At 41.4% G+C, this 25,062-nt stretch overlaps 1 protein-coding gene across 2 annotated transcripts in view; it reads left to right on the forward strand.

Annotated features, from left to right (window-relative positions):
- prmt3 (protein arginine methyltransferase 3) overlaps positions 1 to 25,062 on the forward strand; it is a 58,133-nt gene that overhangs the window by 17,032 nt on the left and 16,039 nt on the right. For both annotated transcript variants that reach the window (XM_069660407.1, XM_069660415.1), the window contains exons 11-13: positions 11,098 to 11,176; positions 18,542 to 18,729; positions 21,443 to 21,529. In XM_069660407.1, the coding sequence (XP_069516508.1) occupies positions 11,098 to 11,176; positions 18,542 to 18,729; positions 21,443 to 21,529 (354 nt within the window). The remainder of the gene's footprint in view (positions 1 to 11,097; positions 11,177 to 18,541; positions 18,730 to 21,442; positions 21,530 to 25,062) is intronic.

The following is a 25,062-nucleotide window of genomic DNA, read 5'->3' on the forward strand; positions in this document are numbered from 1 at the left end:
ATTAAAGTCAAGCACAAGAAAATCTGTTTCTTTTTCTGTAAACAATTCAGCATGTGGAAAAAGGAAGTCTTGACTGTGAGTCGTCTATCGCTAACCGCTGGCTGAACCGGACACGTCTGTCATGTTACCGTTGTCCCCAGAGGCTATATCATCGTCAGACTGTAGCCGATGGGATCTGAGATTGATATCTAACATGATAACTGAATAGATTGGTTTCAGTGATACAGGAGTATCCCTTTAATAATATTTTCCTTTTAATGTCACAGAGATTTAACTCTTACATTGCAGTAGATATTTTCTATTATACTCTTTCTTGGAGACATATTGACACTGTATTACACACTTTTTTTTTATTAGTTCTCAATAACTAAATATTTTTTCTAGCCAATTTTTTGCATGTAAATATTTGTCATGACCTCAATTAATGGGGTCATAAACAACATAAGTTGACCAGCTCATTACTTTAACTATCCATGAACCTGCAAATTGTTCCTTTATAGAGATAACGTTGCAACTTTTATCATGAAGTTATAAGTGACTCGCCTGTCAATTAAGGCTATAATGGAAGAGAAACAAAGGATCATATCAAAGAAGTCCAGCTGTCAGAGTTGTCGGAGCCAGCAGACCAACAGTGGTTACAGGGCTAGACAGAGATGGGTGATGAATGTGGTGTATCTGTGGTGGTGGTGATGGTGGTGGAGAAGGGGGCAAATGAGAGTCTGTCTGCTGTGGCAGTGTTTGAGAGACTGCCTTCAGCAGCATCACTGTCATTTCATAACTCACAGCATTGATCGGTCCTCTCTCTCAGCACGCAGAAAAACAAACAGTGGAGAGCTGATAAGAGGCTGGGGGGCAGACGGGGAGGAGGAGAGCTCAGTTTCCCAAAGGCTAAATAAAGATTGTCACTCCGAGATCAATCACAGGTGATGGGCCTGCTAGCTTCATAGTGTTTAATGACACGGACATACAAATACGGCCATAAGAGAAGCATTCAGAGGAGAGATGGCTTTACAAACTTTTGTTACATAATAGTAGAGTCGGTATTAAAAACTGAAGCTTGACAATATAAGTTTATTCGTCCCTATGTATGTTAACATACCGAGTTTCTTGATTTCTTTTTGTTGTCTTTGACATCTATGAGTCTCAGTATATTCTACAGCTTCGATGAAGTTTAGATCGCAGAAAAACCCAAGAAGAGCATCCATTAAAACACATTCTCTTCCTGGATTGGCCTTTACAATAAGTAACCATTGTGCCTTGACTTCCTGCAGCTCAGGGCTTCTGTTGTTACACATCAGATGACTGGACACCATATGGCCATGGTGATTTGCGTTACTGTTTTTTCCAGTGTTGATGCCAGTCCCTCCGATTACTGTTCATAACAGATCAGGTTAAAAGATTAGCATCTGCCCCTACTTCACTCCAAACTCCAATCATATAAAGTAAGATTTGATTCCCATGCTTTGTTTTCTGCATGCTTTGCTTTTCTATGCATGTTATTCTCTGGACGATTGATTCAGTTTACCAGCCTTTAACACATAGTCAGTAAAGTATATTTTGTACCCTTCTTTCTTTACCAATAGTAGCAGATATTCACAGATATGGAAAGTTCAATGACTGTAGTGTTCATGTTAGTTACGTCTCCTCTCGCCGTTCCTCCTCTACTATGCTACTCGGGAACAGAACGCCGCAGGAGCCCCATTTGTCAACAGAGCTGTCAATCATGAGGTCATACCCCCTTTTTATAGCATCAAATAACTAATTAAAAGTAAACTTATCAGAAAAATTAACACTTGGAAATAAATCAGCACGATGAGAACTAACTTTAATGACAGAAACCATGTTTGAGAAAAATGTGTTTGATGTGTATTTTGATTTTATAGTTTGACTCATGTCCCATCTGTTAACATAGAGGAGGCGGGCTTTATGACCTATACTGCAGCCAGTCAGCAGGGGGCGATAGAGAGGGTTTGGCTTCACTTTTTCGGGAGCCGTCATGTCTTCCATTTTTTTATACAGTCTAATATTAGTCTCAGTGTTTAAATTAAGTTATGTCCAATGCACAAGAGGTACAAGTCCCCCTGGCCTTTCTCTTTTGTCCACATTTTTAAGCTGAAGCACACCCGGACACATTTTGAATGAATAATGTGTCAAATGTCGAACTGTAGAAATATAATGGTAACCCCCAGAAGTCCCTCAGCCAAACAACTATGGTATGTGGTATATTGTCCCAGTGTGTAATTGCCTTCACAGTTCTTTATTACAATAAAAGTTGCAGCGTTAATAGAACACAAACTGATGGTATAGAAAGCTGTGATGGAAAGAGTTTACTTGTCTAGGAAAACACGTATGGTGAATACACTACCTGTATCATATATTGTCTTCATGATAACAGTTTGTGTACAGAGGGAAAAGGCCAGTGTCCCTGAACAGTGAGCTTGTTGAGGTATGTGGTAACTCACCTTGGAGAAACTCTCCCAGAATGTCTTCAACAACAGGGAGCGTTCAGTGTGTTTCATTAAAAAGTGAAAGGAACCCTGACTGAAAAACGGTGTTCAACTTCTCTGCTGCAGAGGATTTCTTTGTGCTCATGTCCGTGATATTTTACCTCGAGGCAAACATAGTTTGACTACAAAACAAGCATCACTGGCTCACTCATATACACACACAAAGTCTGAATCATTGTGTGCGGTTGGGGTGTGAAGTCAAATTAATGGCAGCTCTTCCTCTTTAGCCTCATTATCAGTGCTAGGAGTCCCACCTGCCCAAAAAGAGTGTGCCAGTCATCAGTCATCCTGTCCTTCAGTCTGACTGACTGTCAGTCACACACACTCAAACACACACACATGCAAGTAGATGCTTGTGTCGGCACATACGCACACACAGTGACTGTGCCACAGGTGTGTCCATGTTCTAATGAGGATTTATTGGCTGTACTTACTTCCCAAAGACCTTCAGGAAGTAGTTTGGCCAGCTGTCTGTGAATCAAAAAGTCTGTTGGAATCATCCCCGTTGTTGTTATTCAGCCTGTTTTGGGATGTTTGGTGCAGACTAGGTAGACTTTCAACAAAGGTATCCAGATTCTCTTCAAGAAGCAGATGACTTAGATTTCATGTACAGACGCACATAATGGTTTTCTGCTGCAAAAACATACAAAACATTATTAAGAGGGGGCTATTATGTTAATTTTGTTATTGAAAATCTGGAATTGCATTAATCCAAACTATTTTTAAACTAAATTTTGCACCTACACAGTCTCATTATATTTAGTATTAAATGATTATAAAATCTTCATGGTTTTACTTAAAAATGCAAGTTTCCCTAAACCTGTGGTTCTCAAAGTGGGGTCCGCGAACCATAGCCTGGGAGTCTGCAAAATAATTCTAATAAATTCATAATAAATTATAAAATTGTGCTGTATCATTAAAAACTGCATGTCAACAGATGAGCACCATTTGCGCCAATGAAACAAGCATATTGTGTCCATTAATCCCACCCTCGTTAGCTTTGGACCAATAGAAACTGATATGATTGTGACATCACGTCAATCTGTCATGAATCACTCAACTCACTCAGGTCGCAACGACCCGTTCCTGCGGCTGTCTCGCTGCTGTTAATTTTCAAGTTTGAATAAAATGAGCCTCTGTTTTAAAGTCTATAAGCGGTATCAACATGATTCAAATTGAAATGTTTTCCTGTTTATCACTATGAAACAGGTCTGAAGTAAGTTTTACAATACAAATAGTTCCACTGACACGAGTGAAAATGTTAGTAAGCATATGCTTAATCGGGGTAACAATTATGAGGGGGTCCTTGGAAAATGTTCTCCCCTGTAAGGGGTCCCTGGCCCCAAAAGTAATTCCACTCAGACTTTATGCTTTAATTTATCAAAACATATATCCTCCTGCTGGAGAGAGCAGTATTTCATCCATATCATGGATCACATAATCTTATCAATCCATAACAAGCCAGAGATGCATGTCTGTTTTTCATGTCAGTACACCCACCCTCTGTTTTTACTCGAGTCTATTTTCCCTCCTCGTACTTACTGAAGCATGGGCGTATGGCCATACAGGCAGCCATTTACTGCGAGCTGGGAGGTATATAAAGACCCACAATGCAATTCAATATAGTACCAAATACTGAATGTATCTAAAAGCCAATGTTGCATTTCTTTCATGATGAAAAGAGCCGAAGAAAAAGGGCAAATGCTCTGAGTTGAATAAATGCTGAATACAGAACAGGATGTATCCCTCAAACAGACATCCTCATAAAACCAAACCCATAATCCTGCATTGCTCAGATGACATTGTTTCTGCGGAGAAAAATGGCCTCCTTGTTCCCTCAAAATGATGAATTTAATAACAGTCGGTGAATGCTTTGACAAGTACCCTGCAAAAGACAAGAATATTACCATTTTTATGTGTATGGGAATTCACAGCTGTAACTTCTTTATTTCTCAAAGGCAATCAAAGGCAAATGTAGTTTTTTTTATGCTGCTGATGTCGACTTTGGCTTTAAAACCAAATGAGTGTCCGTGTGAAAGTGCCTTTCCCAAACAGTTAATTTAAACCTTGTGAAATGATGTGTGTCTGTATTAAGATTATCAGGTCATGACATCTTCTGATCTGCTGGCATGTTGGAGGTTGTGTCCTTACTGAAGCTGCCAACAGCTTGCGGAACCATGTAGTCTCGTTTTGGCTGATCTCCAGTGTTCAAACATGTTTTTGATGTTCAGACTGAACGAGAACATTTTGCACATGACACCAGTGTTACTCCAGGATTGCATGTGAGTAGACACAAATTCTGGAATCACAGAAATCATGGCGATAATCATGAACTGAAAGTGTTTCAATCAATGCAATAATCTGAGCCATGGTTCTATTTTAGGATTTTTTAGTGATGAAACATATAGAAGATCAGCTAGGACAGAGTAACGGAAAGAACTGGAGGTCCTGTTGAGTTGTGAGATCAGTCAGAGGCTGAGTATAGTACAGCCTATTGCTGTATAGTCTGTTTAATGACACTTTTGTGGTAATAAAATGTTTCAGATTTACTTCTGAACAAACCTTTTATGGCTTTTCCAGATGGATGAAAAATGTTCTGATTACCAACATGGCTGCTGATCTGCTCAATTTTTGAGCTGGAATGACAACAGATTTTTTTCTGTGTGGATTGTGCTCCATTCTGCACCAATTTACGATTCAAAGATACCCAGGTGGTTGTTTTCTTTAACAACATACAAAGTAACTATCATACATTGTGAACCATTTATTGTGTGAACAAACACCTGCTCAGCTGTGATGCTCTTGTGCTACAGACAGCGCTGAGTGTTATCTATGGAATGAGAACATGTTCTGCTGCAAAAACTTCTTTAGGGCAACATTTCTAAATCCCCCCAAGAAGTGATTTTTGTCTATTATGTCCTGTAAAAAAAGAAGTGCTCTTAACTGAAAACATACCGCTGATCTTATTGTGATGGACCCACATCAGCCAACCAAATACACAGATGTGCCTCTAGTTTAAACAGCACCATCTTAAAATAATTTGTACGCATAATTGAAATGTTTTTCTTGCATTCAAAATGATCAAAACATCCTCCAAAAAACCCCATAATGTCCTTATCATTGATTTCCTCCGCCTCTAATAACCTTGTAGCTTTACTGCAAATCACTTTGCTGTTTCACTATCGTGCCCCTACATCTCTCATTTGCATGCCTTTAAATGGAAATTAGACTGATACTGGAACCTACACAACATACACTCGCCAACCAATTACACACCAAAATCTATTACACGAATGTGTGCGATATGTTTATGCTAATGTTGGTGTCTCTGACCATCGAGCAGTACAGCAGAGGCTTGTTGACGTGAAGGTGCTGCCTTGAGTGTTCAGTGAAGCATGGCAGTACATCCAGGAACGCACACGTCCGTGCATGCGCACCATCTCCTTTATTTTGCCCCGGCCCTCCTGGGACTGGAAGTGATGATGATCTGCCGTAATTGAGGAAGACGTATGTGGAATGCAGAAAGAGAGAAGAGGTACTGGAGGGCGGAGGAGAGTGTAAACTGCTGATGCAGATTTTCTACCAAATCGCCTCTTGGTACCTATTACTGACAGCCACCAGGTCTCCAAAGGCTGCTATACATGAAAATCTGTAGATTGTAACACTCCAAGCCTTTTTGCTATTCTGCCTTCAGAAACTAAAGACAGGAAAACATTTGCAGAGTTTTAAAAAGAGAAATCTCAGAAGAGTTTCTAAAGGATACTCAATCTTGAAAGTATTTGTGTTTGGTTAGGGGCAGTGACAACTCTCTGAAAAGCTAAAATCCTCAACATAAATAACACAGTTGTAAAAGTGTATTTGCTATAATGGTGCGTAAGTATATGTGTGTGTGAGTGTGTGCGGTAGCCCACTCAGGGCAATGTGTTTTATATGCTAATTTTGTTAATGTGTATAAGCTGCTCCATCCCATTCTCATTAGGATTTCATTAGTCTCTTTTATGGAAACGCACAGCTCCTATACTGCAGTGCATCGCTTACACCAGCCCGGCTGCCTGACAGTAAACGGAGCTGTTTCCTCACACTAACACCTTGGCCCGTGTGTGTCACTGAGACCACAGACAGGTAAATCGATCGGTGGAGATGGTGTTTAAAAAGTTAGTGAGTCAGTCTGGTGTTGAGATTTAATCTTGTTTTTTCTTAACACAAATGCATAAAGATGAAGCGAGGTGAGATAAGAGAGAAAGTTTGGCAGCTGATTGTGTTTTTTGGCCTTGGTTCACTTTTCCCAGAAACATTTTAAACGATGTGGACCAATCTACTTTGATTTGTAGAAATTGATCATGTTAACAACAGCAGATGCATCAAGATACGTTTGTGATACTAAGGTAAAAAGGCCTAAACCCCTAAGGGAAAACTCCTGTATTTAAAAAGGAAATTAATTCAACACATAGGTACTCCTGACCTCTGTGCTAGCCAAGCGGGGAAAACAAACTGTCTGCAGGAGGGAACAGGAAGCGAGGAAAGGACTAGCGCTGCTTGCCTTTCAGCCATTGACCTGTAAAAAAAAAACAGTAGGGGATGAAGCCACGCTGATGTGGCCCATTGGTTTGTTTACTACCATTTTTCAGCCTTGAGTTTGGCATTTTGACCATTGCTGTTTTGATTTTTATGGAGCCAGAAGGGACCGTATTTTTGAAGAGAGGGCAGAGTTAAAATAATGTGCATGCTTTGATAAGCTCTTTGCTTCCAACATAGTCAAAGGTAGTTTTCAAATAGGTAGTTCTATATTGTGGTTTAATTAGTAGTTGGTTGGTAAAGTAAAGCTTCTTATCAATCAACACCACTTGGCTGCAGAGAGTGCACACAGCATTTCAGATGTTTTATTCTTGTAGTAGAAGGTTTCTTGTTCGAACCCCAGTCAGGACGTTGTGGGCTTTTCTGTGTGGGGTTTGCATGTTCTCCCCGTGCATGCGTGGGTTCCCTCCGAGTCCTCCGGCTTCCTCCCACAGTCCAAAGACATGCTCGTTAGCTTCATTGGTGACTCTAAATTGCCCTGTGATTGACTGGCGATCAGTCCAGCGTGTAACCTCACCTCTCGCCCAATAACAGCTGAAATAGGCTCCAGCCCCCCCGCCACCCTGAACAGGATAATCGGTATAGATAATGGATGGATGAATGTTCTTGTAGTGGCGTTGCTTCCTTTCCAAAGTTTTGGAGCATTGATCCAACTTGGATTACTCCTATGTATTAGCGGTTAGCTTGTTTGCTAACACATAGTAAATAAGACAGTTGATTGCTTTAAGTTGCCATTTCTCATGCAGCTCATGCATGTTGCAGTATCATTGCATTGGTGTGGGACAGACACTTGCACTCTATCATGCTGAATGAGTAAACACCATTGTGATTGCAGTGTTTTGGAGTATTCTGAACTGGGTGTTGAGTTGACGTTCCAGGTGAAATCACGAATCACGTCACCCAACCGTGTTTGGTCTGCCAAGAGAGTTGGCAGAAGGTTGTACTGTTTGCTCCGGTATCTGCTCATTTTCAAGTTATTATTGCAGCACAAACAACACAAGATCAATGACCACAGAACGTGGAACTTCAAAAACAAGAGCAGATAAAGTGCAAAGAAACAAATTGGACGCTTAGATGAAAAAAAACAGTCAAAGTTGTTTGTGAGGAAGTTGTTCAGATCTCTGTTTGATTAAAGTCGAGCTGAAACGGCATTTCAAGAGTATCTAGCTTCCGTATCGTGACGTATTTCCGAGTGAAACAGGACGTGCAGGCGGGACATATCATTAGAGAGATTTGATTTGATCGTTGAGAAGTGGGCGTAGACAGACGTTCTCCACAGCGCAGTAGCTAGCTAACTGACCGAACATTTAACTCTGCGGCTAAATGTTGCAGATTAATTTCATGAAATTTGTTGGTTCTAGCTAACGTAAGCACACAGGATTTTTTTTTTTTACAGGAAGAAAAAATGATTGAATTTTGATATAAGAATACAAAGAAATTGATTTTCTGTATTTTTTTTGGCCTATATTGTCAAATAGATGCACAATATTACCGGGGAGGTGATCTAAAAGGAATAAAATGACATTTTTCATTTCACCTCGACTTTAAGGTTTAGAAACACTCCAGAAAACTTGCCAGAGGTGCTGCTAAAGAAAAAACAATTTAGATCTTGAGAGATGTCTACTTTAAATTAGAATCATCACTCCTCAGACATCGAGGGATGACACTCCTTCACATGGTCCTGCAGAGTTACCGTAGCGTTTCAATTAAAAGTTGATGTTTTAAAACTGAGACACCGGATATAACATTTGACCTCTGCGTTCTTATGATTAAAACATGAACACTGACTGGCCTCCAGGTGGCCTTTGTATAATTAAAAGTCCAACTTTACGACATCTTTCTCGTTCTAATATACGGCAGATGTGACTGAAGCTTCATGTCGACATCTCGCTGTCTCAGACTGATCTTCAAAAGCGTCATCAAGTTTGAATGAAACTTTTAGGGATGACAAATGACACAGGATGTCCTTGGTCTTTCAGAAGAGACAAAATGTTCACCCGTGCTGTCGCAGATTTTTCATGTCGGTTTTGAAGTTTTCTTGTGTCGTCTGTTTGGTAATTAACATTGCAGATGTGTAGATTGGGAGGGGTGCGGTACATGCAGCGGGGAGGACATGAAAGGCAGCGGGGGGGCAATAATCCCGGAGCATTGTTGACGATAAAGGTAAGGTGTGACTCCGCTTGCAGGCATCTCTCCCTCTCATATCCTCTTTCCTTCAAGTGGAGCAGTGTCCCGTGAAATTGGGATCTAAATTACGATGCTGGTGTACTCTGTGTGAGGGTTTTAAAAACGACCTGCTCGGCTGCTAAGGACATCGGCTGGACCACAGCAGTCAGCAGCAGACAATCCGTGGGCCTGACTTTGGTTCGAGACCAATAAAGAGACTGTTTCACGTTATCGCCTCCCGTCGGATGAGACAGTTATATCAGCTTCATCGCTGTCATCATTATCGGCTCAGGCCCATGACAGAGATGGTGACGATTTTGGAGTTCGCCTTATAAATCAGGGCTGTTTCCCCTGTTTGTCTACTGCTTGCTCTACTCTCCTTCCTCGTCTTTATTTGAATAATAAGGCGCTTATCTCTGTGCATTGCTATTCCGCTGGCCACTGCATTCCCTCAATATCACTCTGTGTCGCTCCTCCTCTCCTCTTCCTCTACGCTTTCTCTCCATCATACACACGTCTTTATCTTCAGTCCAGGCCCTCACCTCTCCTTGTCCCTCTTTCCCTGCTCTCAAGACAAATATATATAAAGTGGATTCTTTCTCCTAACCACTTTTTTCCCCCCGACATACTTATGAGCCGACACTCCAAATTCAATCAATTGCTTCTCTCTCACAACTGAGCAGAACATCCAGGCTTGTTACTTGTTTTTACCACTGTCATGAGACATATCCTCCCAATACAACATTCTTCTGACAGATACTTGTAGCTTATTTGTCCACTATGACCAATTCCTCAAGGATAAACCCTTTACATATCGGTCTTTGATTGAATTGTGCTTATTACTTTGGTTTATTACATTTCTTGTCGTGAAAATGTTTTGTAGTTTAGGCTGTAAGATGTATCAGTTATAGTAAGATGCTGTGAAACGAGGTGGCATGGGGAAAAGTTAGTCGCTACCACAACAATCTGTCAACCAGTTTGAATTAAACACAAGATAGCAACATCACATGAGAGGGAGTGATGTTGTGATGTTGTACTGAATATCATCAATATCTAACTAGACTTGATTAGACGAGAAAGGAGTTACTGTTCCTATATTCCTTTAATTTTACTCTTGCTTTCAGCCCTGAAGGTGTTTTTGTTCCTGAAAGACCCAGTCATCGTTGTCACATCTCTGGGTCATCACTTACAGTAAATCCTTCTGATTTTGCTCCTCCTCCTTGGCCCAGATGGAGATATGCCCTCCCGTATGTTTGAACCCGCCCAAATTCTGTGCGCGCAAACACCATATTGAAGGTGCCAGAACTGCAGCTCAGCCTCATCTGATTGGTTGTTCTGCCGGTTGGAGGGGCAGGAGGTAGAAAAAGCCATTTGTCAGCAGTATCTGCCACTCAGGTCGAAGCCAACAAGATGTGGACAAAACTCAATTTCAGCATTAATGGAATAATACCACGGTTAATGTGCCGTCTACTGGAGCGGAACACAAGGTCATCCCAGGGTCAAACCGTTGGATGCTGTGTTGCAAACCACGTGAGCACGTCTCTCGAGTCACAGTCACGGTTAATTCCGATTTCCAGCGTGGTGATGTTAAATTAAAAAATAATTGAATTTTCCATCAGTTCTGTGGTCCTCTAGTTGCATGCCTTTATTACCTGCCTTGAACTGTCAAAGATACCTGAAGATAGTGTATGAACTGCTGCGTTTGTCCTTGGGTCCTTTGCTTAGTAAACTTTCTAGAAGGGGTAGTAATGTGTGTTTCTTCTCTCTCTCTCTCTCTCTCTCTCTCTCTCTCTCTCTCTCTCTCTCTCTCTCTCTCTCCCTCTCTCTCTCTCTCTCTCTCTCTCTCCAGGGCTACTTCTTGCTGTTTGAGTCCATGTTGGACTCTGTCCTGTACGCCAGAGACCTCTACCTGGCTGACACTGGCTCAGGTAGGTCACATATTATTTTCACTACCAAATTTGAGGTAGCACACAGGACTGCTGCAGCAGAATCATTCAATTTTCTGAACTAGCTTTAGACTGAAGTGTCTCTGAGGTGAACGACACATTCCATCCAAAAAATACACCCAAATTCACTTCAGACATTTTTATCGAATGTCTCCATAATTTAGTTTTTGGGTCAAGGCTTTATTTAAAGAATGACACCTACTACCATTTAGTGGCATGAACACTTTTTGTGCATTGCCTCAAACAACCTTGAGTGCACTCAGTGTTGAACCGACCTGAAACAAAGGTTTGTTTTAGCAATTTAACAAAACATCCTGTGTACCAAGAGCTCTGTAACCAATACACACTTAAAACGCTACTTTTATTGTGCTTGCAATAGCCGATTTTAATTGTGAGAGGTACCACACTGCCTCCACCAACACTTAAAAAGAGAGTGAACAGATTAAAGTAAGGTTTACCCCAGCATCTCCACAACCTGCTGCTGTTAAATTATCAACTGGAAGAGATTCAGCGTCAGACCTGCTGCCTCTTACTGCCTGCACACTTTAAACAAATGTCTCTGTTCTAGTAGGACAGACGTCTAACTTTTCCATGCAAATTCTCAGACATTTATACTTTTAATGAGAATGTTTAAACTCTTTTAATGGGTATATTTATATTACAGTTAGGGCAGTTTCCCTCTGCTATTGAATAGTTGGAGTGGGGCAGTTCAGTGTGATACTGAGTTCAGATTGACTTAGCATTGAATCTGTCAGCAAGGAGGAAGTGTTCCTGCTGGCCCCCTGTGGTTAGTACAAGTAACACATCTGGAAGTGATTGTGTAGGAAATGTATGACTACCACTACAGTGTGTCAAATTGTACACATGTCAACACAGGCAGCAAACATCTCCTCAATTTATGTAATCCGGTGCGTATGAGAGGACAGCCATTTAGGAAGGAAGGAGTGTTTACTAGATATCAAAGTGTTTAAGTTGAAATAGTCAGTCTGTGCATAGACAATACTTGGACACATATGCAAAGAACATTTTCTATAGGGATTTGCCTGTGTGTGTGTGTGTGTGTGTGTGTGTGTGTGTGTGTGTGTGTGTGTGTGTGTGTGTGTGTGTGTGTGTGTGTGTGTGTGTGTGTGTGTGTGTGTGTGTGTGTGTGTGTGTGTGTGTCAGTGTCGGTCTCCGGGGTCGTCCCATCCCTTCCACTGACCAGATTTAATGGCTTGTGCCAAATGTGACCCAACTAAGGGACGGTTCCACCACACTGCCTTTAGTGGCTCCTTGGGACACCAGGGAGAGGTCACACTCACACACAGACTCACACACACACCCACAGAGACACACAAAACCACAACACACACACACTGATGGACAGCCAGCACGGCTGAACCTATAGAGACAGATCTGTTGGGGAGGGAGATTGGACAGGCGAAGGTGTGACCTGAGTCAGGCAGAGAGTGACAGGTCAGAGAAAACCGTATGGCTCGTCATGAACCTTTAACCCTGACGCTCCCAACACAGGCTTCTCTCATGGGATCAACCACCAGCAGCACCTGAAGGCCAAAGTAAAATAAAAGTAGAAAAAATCTGGCCATACTCCCTCTGATCTACTTTGTGATTTTTTACAAATAATAATTTATTATACGACATCTAAAATCAAGTTTGAACTTTAGATGGCCATATGAACATTCTTATGCGTTATTGTCAGTTAACCACACACCTCTGAGGTAGCAGTCTTTGTGTATGTACCTATAATCAGCTGTATTCTTCCTATATTTGTCCGAGTGTAAAAAGAAACATTTTGAGTTTGGATGACCAAAAAGGACTCGTCCCAACACATTTTCAATTTGAATAGAGTGTTTATATTGTCTTTTATGCATCATGCTTTTATTTTGATAACCTGCATGTAGCATAGATGTAATCAGGTGACTCTGATTTTTTCCAATACTGTACACGGATGTGTTTGTCGTCCCTCGCAGTTACTTGGAGGCAGGACAGTCAAGTTGTTGGATGTTCTTTTTTCTTCTTTGGCCTGTCTTCACTGTTGCTGAAGGGGCTCTAAATTAATAAATTAGTGATGATCATTTTCAAGATTTTCAGCATTTGTCTGGAAAAACCCTCCGTTAAAACAACTATTTTTTTTGCAGTTATTCTCTGATATTAAAAGATTTTGACATTGTTTCATTGAAAATCTTGCTAACTTGCTAAATATAGTTTATATAGTTTTTTCTCCCATGCTTAATTCTGCCTATACGATGCCAAGTGCTGCAGAGAGGTTAGCTGCCTCCTATGAGTGGAGGCTCCTTCATGTTTTTTTTTTCTTCAGAGGTAAACATGCCCAGGGCAGTATGTGTGTTCAAATCTGCAAACAAATATTCCTGCACTTCAATCCAGCCTGTGTGTGCCTTAATGCAATAACAACAATGAAGGTACCAACGTTCTCTTTTTAATTTATGGACTGTTGATCCTAATACATTTGTTGATTTATCCACTTCTACTCTAAAGTTTCAGATTTAGAGAGTGTGTGCACATGGCTGTGCTGAGTTATTGGTCCAGCCCTGCAGCCCTGCTGCTGTATGTGTGTTTTAGCTACATTAGTAGAGAGTTACAGCGGCTCCCTCATTCTCCCCACAACATTAACCTCCCCTTCATCCTTAAATGTGTCCCTGCATGCCTGGCACAGGGCAATGTCCAGGGAAAAGGGATCATTTTTGTCCCAGGCCCCCTCCCAAACCGACTTTCCCTCTTCCACAGCCGACCAATGGGGGAGAGAGAGGGAGCAAAAGAAGAAGGGGCTGGTGGGTGGGGGGGCATGACAAACGGGCTGCGAGCAGCGAGTCGAGAAGGACGCAGATGTCAAAGCCATGAATCTGGGGACGCCCATGTACCCCCCCTCTTCTTCCTCTTCGTCTTTCTCCCTCTCCATCCACACCACAGCACCCCCTGTTCCCTTCACCTATTCATCTCTCCGTCTACATTTCTTTCTCAGTTTGTCTCTCAGTCGGGCCTGTCCCGATTCTGCCCAATCAGCAGCTCCCCCCTCCTCTCACCTGGCCCTCATAATTACTCACTTGGTTCAATAATCAGAGTAAAATGGAGTGACAAATCTGCCGTTTGAGTGCGTATGTGTGTGTGTAAATATGTGTGTGCGCAGTCATTAGCTATGGTGACACTCACAGGGTCACGAACAGGCTCCAGCTAATAATGAGAGGCCATGAGTTGCCCATCACTGAGCTGTCACCATCCATTCACACGTTTTATGGTCCCATGTGTCGAAGGTTATGTGAGACTGAGCACTAACACACATGCCAGGCAAAAATAAATAAAACATTTGAAGGCTTCTATTTCGGAAACTATAAAATATGGCTTTAAAAAAGTTTGTAGTTTGCTCACTTGCGGAGAATGACGGCTCAGAGCAGGTTGATTTCACATGAGTTACAATGGATTTTCCCTTTTCTTCTTCCTGGACAGCACTTTAACTTACATACATTTCTCATAAACTATCAAATCCATGTTTTTACCATGAAAAAAAGCCTCAATGCATTCATAGAAACTTCTCAAACTGTTCCTGCATCGTAATCGGTTTCTCTACTATCAGATGATAGATTGACCCTAATACTTACACAAAAAAACGGGTCAAGCTCACTTTAATGTCTGTGCTGAGTTCGCTTGTTAGCTATAGCTAGACATAGCATTCAATGGTCAGCTAATAGACGGAGCCCATAGCATTGTTTACGGAAGAAATACATGGTCGATGCACTCTAACAAAGCAGCCAATAAAATGTTACTGCTTATTGCTGTTGCTTCATGCCTGTTTGCTTGCATGCTATCTGGCTGAAGCTAGTTCTGCTCCCAAGCATTATTGCTGCTATTAGCTGCTTGCTACTACTAACTGCTGCTGCAAACTGCTTTCTATTGCTATGTACTATTATAGCTGCTGACAGTTTATGTTTTCTACTGTTGCTAACTGTTTTCTGTTGCTATCTGCTAAAGTTTCAGCTAACTATATCTGCTGTCACTACAGCTAACTGCTTGGTGTAACTATCAACGATTACTGTTGCTAACTGCTAATAGCTGCTACTGTGAATTATTTAATCTAACATATACACAATTATATCCAATATAATAGCAATAATTAATGTTTTACACACAGTGTATTAATATTTTAAATCTCTGATACATTAGTTCATGTGTATATATTACCTAATAGTGGTATGACCTGGCTATTTTCAGCCTGAACTAATTTTGCAGATTGCCTTGCCGGATGAATTTCCCTCTGTACATAATAATGATACCATCGTAAACTTTGAATATTTTTCTTTCCAATCCTCCTATAATGAAACATTCAAATTAGGACAGAACCTACATTACTACTAGTGATAGTAAGTATATAAAATATTTAGTTTGATGTATCCTCATGAGTGTATTCTAACTCTAGTTCGGGCCCTAGGCCTCTGTGTGGGCTAATGTTACTTCACAGTAGGGATACCGATGGCTTCAAGCATCTCAGCTCTTGCTTAATCACCAAGCATATTAACCATACAAAGGAATCTATTCAGATGTGAAAAGACAATGAGAAGACACATTAAGGCTCACGTTTAATGCTCATTTTAAGACATGGGTAATGTTCATTCAATAGATAGTGTTATGCAATATGAGGAGCGAGAACAGTCGCCCTCTTTTACTCGGCCTGAGAAGCTCTGAAAAATGATTCTCTGAAAACGCTTCCCGAGTGACTGACCGACATCTTCCATCTTCTAAGAAGAATTGTTTTTCTGAGGCTGCAAAAACATCAAAAGCTTGTCTGACCAAAGTATAGCCAGGGTGTTTTTCAGCTGATGTCATTTCTCTAAGGTGATAGAGGTACTGTCACCTGTGAGATCAAGTGTTTATGTTCTGGCCTTTGGGAAAAGCTCCAACATATCACCAAAGTCATGTGATATCCCAGCGTTTTCAAATATATTCAACCTCAAGTAATGATTTTTTTTTTAAGACTGGGATCCCGTCATTTTTTACTCCCTACATCCTCAATCTTTTCCACAACCAGCGCATAGTTATCACTGTTGATGGAAAACAAGCACGAGAGCTCAATCAACATTATTAACTACGCTCGGCATCCTTATTTAGCATGCCTACCTGAAGTAATAAAGGGGATAATGAACAATGGGATAATGGTTGTTGCTCTTGTCTTTGTGTCTGCTTGAAGAAGAAAATAAGGGGGCCATTTTTTTTATCTCTTCTGTTCTAATGGATTTTTGTGCTGCAGAGAAAATTGACTCATTAAACTTTGAATGCAAGAGGAGTGGCTCAGAATATCAGCTTTTAATGGTTAAGTTGGAGATGCACGCCTACCTACCATGGCCAGACAATAAATAATGCACAGACTTCTCAGTTATCAACGCATCTTTACATGTAGTGTACTCTTTGTCTGGATGCATCTAAATGGCATACAAAAGCAAGCCTCCAACTTAGAGCAACTATTTGGGGAAGGCCTTGCCCAATGCCAGCTCCCTTAAGAAATGGTTTAAAAGTTTTGTTTGAAAGAACTTGACTTAACTGCACAGAGCCGTCGAACCCCATTCAGCACCTTTGGGAAGAACTGGAATTGCCAACTGTGTGCCAGACCTTGTCGGCCAACATCAGTGCTTGACTTGCTGACGCTCTTGTGGATGAAGGGGGGCAAATCCCTGCTGCTGGATCCAAAATCGTGCTGAAAGCCTTTCCTTAAAAGTACAGGCAGTTATTTTAGGCCTCATGAGACAATGATATCTTGAAAAGTCACTTATGGCAATGACAGTGTGTCCGCATTTTGGCCATCAAATGAAGAGAGTGTAAAGTATGAAAGTAGGACAAAAGGGCCATCAGGCCATGTTTTGTGCACATGTGATGGATACAGTCATTACTGCAGCCTCATGAAATTGATGCAAAGCTCCACACCCACAAGATGTTAAGGCGTTCTCTGATTAAATTTGCTGAATGGTTTTCAAGCCATTAAATTTGTTGATATTAAGCACGTCTCTGCACTGAGAGCAGAAGTTTGTGGGACACCAATTTGCCCACCCTTTTTTGTAGTTATGATTAATGATCTTTTGTTTAGGGCAAGATTAATCCCATTGATGACCAGGTGGTCTGACAACAGTTGAGTACAACTGAAACTCTATTTTGAGGTGCAGTGACCCAAAATAATATGGAGAGTGATACATTTCTCTGGTGCCCTTGTTTGTTTTGCAGTGGTAGTAAATTGTTTCGAAGGTTAAAGCAACATTCAGGTTCAATTTAAAGCTACATTCTGTTCATATTTTACCTTAAAATAACTGCTAAAAATTTGTTCTGTTGGCACACGCTTACTCATCGCCATGAAGGCCTGTTCTTGGTTTGAGGGGGTACAATCTCCCGTAAGAAGTGCGTAATGCTTCGTGGCTTTCTGGCAGAAAGCCCTTGAGCAAAACTTACCGGTCTTTGCTTGATATTCTCATTAAGGACATCATGGCAGAGGGGAAAAGACCAAATAGGAAATTTAAGGGGTACGAGAAACAGAGAGCGCGACTTAGGCCAGACAAGAATATATCTTGGGCTGGCTCTAAAGTCATAGTAACAGAGTTAATTGTGCTCCAAAGCTGTAGGAGCGCCAAGTCACAGAAATGATAGGTTCTTGCATAACGGTGCTTTAATTGCATTGTCAGTAGACCTACACAAAATTGAAAAATCAACTGACAGTTAGACGAAAGAAAGTGAAAACTGCATAAATGAATAAGTCACCTCGATAAAAGAAACTGCATGAAAAACTATAGGCAAAATAACGAGATGTACGCAGCTCACACAGGCCAGGATTGTTGGAAATGTCGACCAAAAGTTGCATTTTAGTGGGGAAATGTTCCAGCCACTACTCCAGCTCCTACAATTTCTAAATAAAGCTGCTCTGTGGGCTGTTGAGTTTTTGCTAAGAAGCTTTTTCATTGCTTTATGTCGAGGTTCCTCCTCTGGCAGGAGGCCAACATTGCTAATAGCACTGCTAGGAGTGAGGAGCACCAGAGGAGCTTCTGTAACGTGTAACAGGTGGTATCCCACCACTGCTTCTGTGTATCTGCTTCCACTGTCTCATTTTCTCTCGATTCTGGCTCCTCTTAACAAGGTTGGTAAATGGTTAAATAAAGTGTTTCTTATCGCACTGCTAGTACACCAAAGCTAATTGAATAGCCAGTTACTTAAGTAGAATGGGTAAATTGGAAAACAGCAGACAATTGTAATTCTTGGTTGGGCTATAGCCAGATCTAGGCCCAACCTAGTGGCACCCTTATCTCTTACAAGCATTGTCATTGGTGCTGACTCAAGTTGCTCCTCTTCTTTCCCCCACAGTCTATCCAGACCTTTGTAACATCAGCCTGGCAGCAGTCGGAGACACGCAGAAACACAGAGACCGCATTGCATTCTGGGATGACGTGTACGGCTTCAACATGGCGTGCATGAAGAAGGCGGTGGTGCCTGAGGCTGTCGTGGAAGTGCTGCAAGCAGACACACTCATCTCTGAACCGACAGTCATACAGGTAAACATACTTCGATGTTACGCACTGCAGCTTTCAACCTGCAGCGTAGTCCAATAATAGTACATCCTTGAAAGTCAGTATGTTTTACCAATTTGTATTTGGGATCGGGACCCTAAAAGGGATCTTAAGATGCATTTTAAGGGGTCACCAGATTATAAGTATGACCATTTAAAGAATTCAGACTTTTCTTTAATATTTTGTTCTTTCTTGGGTAATACTGAATAGTGTTTAATCATCGTACATCTTTGAATGAAACAACCTGACAACGTTTAATCACTCATCTATTGAACAACTTGCAAATCATTGTCATGCAACCTCTGCAAAGGGATCTGTCCCTTCTGTATGGGGTCATTTTGACAGGCCATAATTCACCGTGGGTTAAATAGAGTCAAAGATGACAACATCAAATGTTTCTGCCAGTGGCTTCCCTGAGGCAAAACCTTTTGTGCATACTCTTGTATCCTCAATTTTGTCATATACTGATGGCGCCAATTGGCAAGTATCCGTTCTTTAACACCTGTATGGGCTAGATGTATTGGCAAGCCAACGTGTCAGTCTGATCCTCATTCAAAAGGATCTGGTGAGCTGCAAATGGGAGAAATAGAGTTTGTGGGATCCAAGCTGTTAGGCTATAGACAGAGAATGAGAGCATGAGTTAGGTGTGGAGAGCGAGATAGGGCCCCGAAGGTGTGTGTGTGTGTGGGTGGGTGCTGATGCTGTAGAGCTGGGTGATTGATCTGTCTAATCCTTGTTTAAGTTCCTCTTTAGGAAACTTCATTACTCTCACCCCCCTGTGGATAGAGCAGTTTTCACTGGGCTGATGGGAGAGCACACACATTACACTGAGATAAAACAAACGCACACACACACAGTCCAAACATCTAAGAGCACAGATACCTCCTCTCATGCTTTCCGTATAAAAATGCTCTTCCCTCTCGTCTTTCACACCACCCTGTGTTCCTTCGCCTGTTTGCTAAGTAGACCTAGCATGTCCTCCACACATCTGTGGATGTGATGAATGAGAGCAGAACTTGATATAATGGAATTTGAATCCTCTAATCGATAGTTTCTCCCCTCCAGTGACAAATAGACAGCCCCTCTGCCCAAATTACATGGACTCTCATCTATTGCCTCCCATTGATACGATCCAATAACATTCCATTAAGGCTGGCTGCAACTCCGTAAAATTGAGAGCCCTTTCATGGAATTATAAATTCCTGCAAAGCAGATGAGGTTTTTTCTTAGTGAGAACAGATAGGAATGTTAACTTGCAACCGTTCGAAGCTGCTTTAAAGCTGCACTGTGTAATGTTCAGAGTCATAGTTCTAAGAGTTAAGGACGTCAATTTGCGAGTATGTTCCTTAGGTGGTCTCTTAAATGGCACAATCAAGGATCCACTGGCTAACAAGTCCAAGTTTATATTTATTTATTTATTTGTTGTGTTGATGTCAATGACCTTTCTTCATCCCTAAGTGAAATACTGTGTAGATGGCTGTGTCCAAAGTCACTCACTACTCACAGTATAGTACGCTCACCATTTTACAGATCTTTACAAATGTATGATGAAAATAATTACCCATATAGTAGACTCAAAGTATCCCACTCTGCATTGGGGAAAGTAGTGTCCACAAACTAATGGTCACCAACCAGTCATGATAACATTATACTCAGACTTAGCATAGTGTAAGAGAACAGTCAGATGATCATACAGGTTGAGAACACAAACATAAGCATCCATCGCAATTTGCAGAGCGACTTCTTGGCTCAACTTTGACCTTCTTTACTTCATGTACTTTTGCACACTCATGGTTTTTATGGGCAATGAAGAGTTAATAGTGACATAAAGTGTTCAGGGGTATTATGCTGTTTCACATTTTAAGACATATATAATGTAACAATGTTGGATGTCCAGACTAAACGTGGGTGAAGTTTCAGATCTGCAGGTAAAAGTATGTTAGAGTAATCCCCAGGCTTCTCAGCTCAGTCTGCAGGCTGCTGTGAACGCCAGGTTTCACACAGTTTTTTCTACACGCTGCACTTAGTGACGTCACAGAGTGCAGCCTCAGCAGGCTTCGCAGAGCTGGCCAATCAGAAGAGAGTGGGCTTGTTGGGGCGGGGTTTCTTAAAGGCACAGAGCTGACTGAGTTGTTTCAGGCAGAGTGTGAGAAACATGTGGAGTTTTTTTTAACTGTAAATTATGCTAAGCTACTCCACAGGTATCACAGAGTGAAATATGAAGCTTGAAATTAGCATTATACCCCCCTTTAACATGTATGATCTTGAGTCTGACCACTTGTATTTCCCCGTTTGATCTATTTTTATTAATGATGAAAGTTATCATAACGCATAGAATCAGCAGTGTAAACACAGAAGATACGACATATAGAGTATATTGTATTACTGTGGCTGCTGTGTATGAGCCTGAAAGGGAAAACTATTACTTTTAGCTGTTAGATATTTGATTCAAACTAAGCCAGAGTTCAGCTGTATTTGTAAAATTGAAATACATCGAAATACAGGAAATACAAGACCGGGACTTGCACCTCATATCCTGTCCTCTGAGTGAGACAGTAGACCCAAATGCACCAGGAGAAACACAGAAACAACTGCTGATCAGATTCCTTCTATAACAACTACATCTCTGTGTGCCTTGATTAATCACAGTTCATTTTGTAATCATTGTTTTTAAGTTGTGTTTTTGACCTTTTAACAGACGATTGACTGTAACAAAGTGTGCCTGTCTGAGCTGGAGTTTGCATCAGATTTCTGCTTGAAGATAACAAACACTACAGACTGCACGGTAAGTAACCATGTATAGATGATACCCACTTGACACATCCATAATGCTATAAAGAAGGTTGTATATTTGGTAAAGCTGTTTCAAATTCAGATATTTTTTGTCTTTCCACACTGTTTCCCTGATTCCTCCTTTAAATTTTAATTTAGTTCAAATGTTGAACATCAAGGGCTACACAAACAAAAAGGAATACGTCTGCACATCCTCTGTCCCCACCTGTCATTCATCACAGATATTGTGTGAAAGGAGCGAGGCAGTACAAACAGCAGAGACATCAGTCAGCTCATGTTGATGGATTACGCTTCTATATTTAAGAGGATGTCCGTCAGTCGGATATTTAATAGAGTTTCAAATCGAATCAGAGCAAAGAGGCTAATGTGACTCTGAATTACATGTCATACAACATAGTGGATGTTCACAGCCTGCTTGACCTGTCATTGTGTCAAACACACACTCACTAACACAATCACAAGCCTCCTCGCACACTGGAGCCTTAAGTAGTTGCTGCACGTCAAAAAACAAGATTCCCGTCATGGTTTTATATCCACTGGAACAAAGCTGATCTCCACCTGTAATAATCGTGTCAGAGTCAGGAAACTGTTAATTAAAGAAAAGTCATAAAGTAAAGTAAAGTCATCAGACATATAGATAGTACTGATAGGTTATTCAACAGATTGTTTGTGACCTGAAGGCTCAAAGCTTTGCACAGTTTTTGAGCAAACTCGCACAAAGGAGTTAAAGATATCTGTCCTGGATATATCTACTTCTCTGTGTGCCCTTAAGCAAGCGACATACAGCTCCTATTACACTTGAGAACTGTTGAAGTATTTGCTTTTAAACTGAATTTCCCAAAGAAAACTGGACCTTGTTTCTGGAAAGAGTAGAAGCCTTTAGTCAAAAAGAAATAACTGCATGGCTGGAAAAAATTATACAGTTTTATTTCCTTGGATAACCTTATTAATGGAACAGAGGCTGCATGCTTGCTGGGTGCTGACGCCATGAGTCCTTTAGTGTAGCTGAAAAGAGAGAATACAAAATACTGCAGTACAAGTGTACTGTCCTGTGAAGATAACTAGTAGAGAAGTTTTATGCTGCAAAAATACAAACATTTAAGTCGATAATAATAGCCTATTTGGTTAATAATAGCTTTTTTTGTTATGGGATCCTTGCCAGGTCCTAACAAAAACACAGTATGCATTTTAATCTTTTTATGAATGACCAAAATAAGGAGTGTGATATTAGACATTGCATGACTCATCTGAAACCTGAACCTTTGAAATGTGCTGTGTAGGTCAGCCTTACCAGTGACTGCACCACAAAGTGCATGTCCTCAGTGAGGGTCAGCTTCAGGCGCCAAAGCATGGACGATGGTTTATGATTCTATTTGGTGAGGTGCCGGCAGCCACAATCAACACCCCCCTGGCCGTATCCCTCCCCTACCTCCCCCTGAACTTCCTCCACTGTTAGAGCCACGTTACTCTCTGTGGTACCAGCAGCAGCAGCCTGAACAGCCTCACTGCTGCAGCCTCTGACGCTCTGCACTGTGAGAAGTGGCCTGTCTGTGAAAAAGCCCATTGTGTTGGAGCAGCTTTGTGTTGTGCTGCAGTGTTACTGCACTGTCTGGTGTATTGGTTTAATGGATAATCAATAGGTGGTTATTATCTGGCCTGTGCTCCCTGGGTGAGGCCGCTGAATTTAATGGGATTTGTAAACATCCTCTCATTTTTCCTGTCTTTTCTGCTCTGTAATTGAAAACATCCAGGTTCTATTTCTGGGATGTAAGTCCAGTCATGTTCGGCGTCCCCTGCCACAAAACAAATGATTGGCTCATATAGAGTGGAGGTGTAGTTTTCCATTTTCATTTTATTTATAGATGTTTAGGTACAAGATTACTTTTGTCTCTGCTTCCTCGCTGCTATTTCACGCTTCTGATCATCCTCAGCTGCAGTGGTGGTACACACAAGCATACATATGTATATGAGTACGCTTTCAGTCAAGCTATAATACTAGTTTCATTCAAGTTTTTCTGGCTTTTATAGTATTCTGCGTAGAGAGAATAATTGGTACTCGTTGTAGATGCCCGCCTCCTGCTTCCTGCCTGCTTGTCCCAGGATTTACAGATGGATTATTGACCTGCAGGAGCAAGGTGTTGTTACCGTAAAGATACTGATCTGCAGTCAGTATCGGCTGCAGCTCCTCAGTAGTAGTTAAGGTTAGGATGTGTGAAGGGTAAACCGCTCCTGGACCAGTGCTCGGGGATCGGTGAGGGAGAGCTGCTGCGCCTCCCGTCCTGTGATGGAGCGCCTGCTTTTGTTCTCCCGTCGACAGTCCATTCATCAGCTCAGCCTGCCTAACCTTGCATTAAATGAACAGCACAACCCCTGCGTCTGCGCCGTTCACGCACAAGACAAATCCCTCTCACTCTTGCCTCCCTTTTACATCTCACATCCTCGCCTTGTGTACAACATGTCTGCCTTTACACACGGTAAAGCCGCTTTACCGGATATATATGTGCTGGAACTTTAATTTAAACTTGGATCTGAAATTCTCTCTGGACATTTTTATCCTTGCTGCTTATTTTGGTAAAGCCCCCACATCTCTGTGATCCTTTTACCTGAGCTGTAGAGCAGGTAGCAGAAAAGCCTCATCCCCGCCTCATAATGTATGCTGATGGCGTGGCAGCAGAGAACAAGTTTCTGTCTGTAATTAATTTTAACAGTGCTGTCTCACTGCTGCTGATGTAGCTACTGTAGCGCTACAGAGGAAAAAAAATGTCTCTGTAATCCATCTCGAACACACTTTCCATCAAATGTAAATTATGTGTGAGGGGGGGGGTGGCCTTCTGGACTGACAGGGCAGGCACTCGTCAACTTCAAGGACGGTTTTCAGCACATTAAGAAGGGAAATTGTTAATGGAAAAATCCACTCTAACTCTCACCACTGTCATCAGTACACTGCAGTCAGACTTGGGGTATCAGCTGACTGTACACAAGAATTCTGCTGACAGGCTGTTTCCACTTGACTATGAACAAATGCTAAACTGATTTATGTCAGCATGCTGGAAGTTAAAGGGGAGATGCCACTGTCATTTTGTGATTGGAACCTTTGAACACTGAATCAAATGTCACATGTCACACACACGTTCCTGTTTTTCCAGCCAAAAGTAAAAATAGAAACTCGTCAACAGTAGTTGTAGAAGTAAAGTTCAAAGCACCAACAGGGCCACTTTACCTTTACTGTATGTGGCAGTCGATGAAGACTGCGTAGTTTATACTTTTTCATTTTGCAATTCAGAAACTTGCAGACACAAGCAATCTTCTTATGTTTGCTAGTGCTTGTTTAGAGTTATCAAAAACAAGCCACAACCTGACATTAACATAAACAAACCAGAGTGGAGTACAGCGGAAGTGGATCTGTTTTTCTGTGTTACCTTTCACTACCTCTCAAAGGCATTTGGGATCAGCCATAGGAGGCTTGTTCCCTTTTCCCTGAGTTTGCATTTCCCAAATCTACATACATAGAAAGTAAGTCAAGTG

Source organism: Semicossyphus pulcher, unplaced genomic scaffold (assembly GCF_022749685.1).
Source record: "Semicossyphus pulcher isolate SPU_LCO1_2020_fin unplaced genomic scaffold, fSemPul1.0.p SCAF_1, whole genome shotgun sequence".
NCBI lineage: Eukaryota > Metazoa > Chordata > Actinopteri > Labriformes > Labridae > Semicossyphus > Semicossyphus pulcher.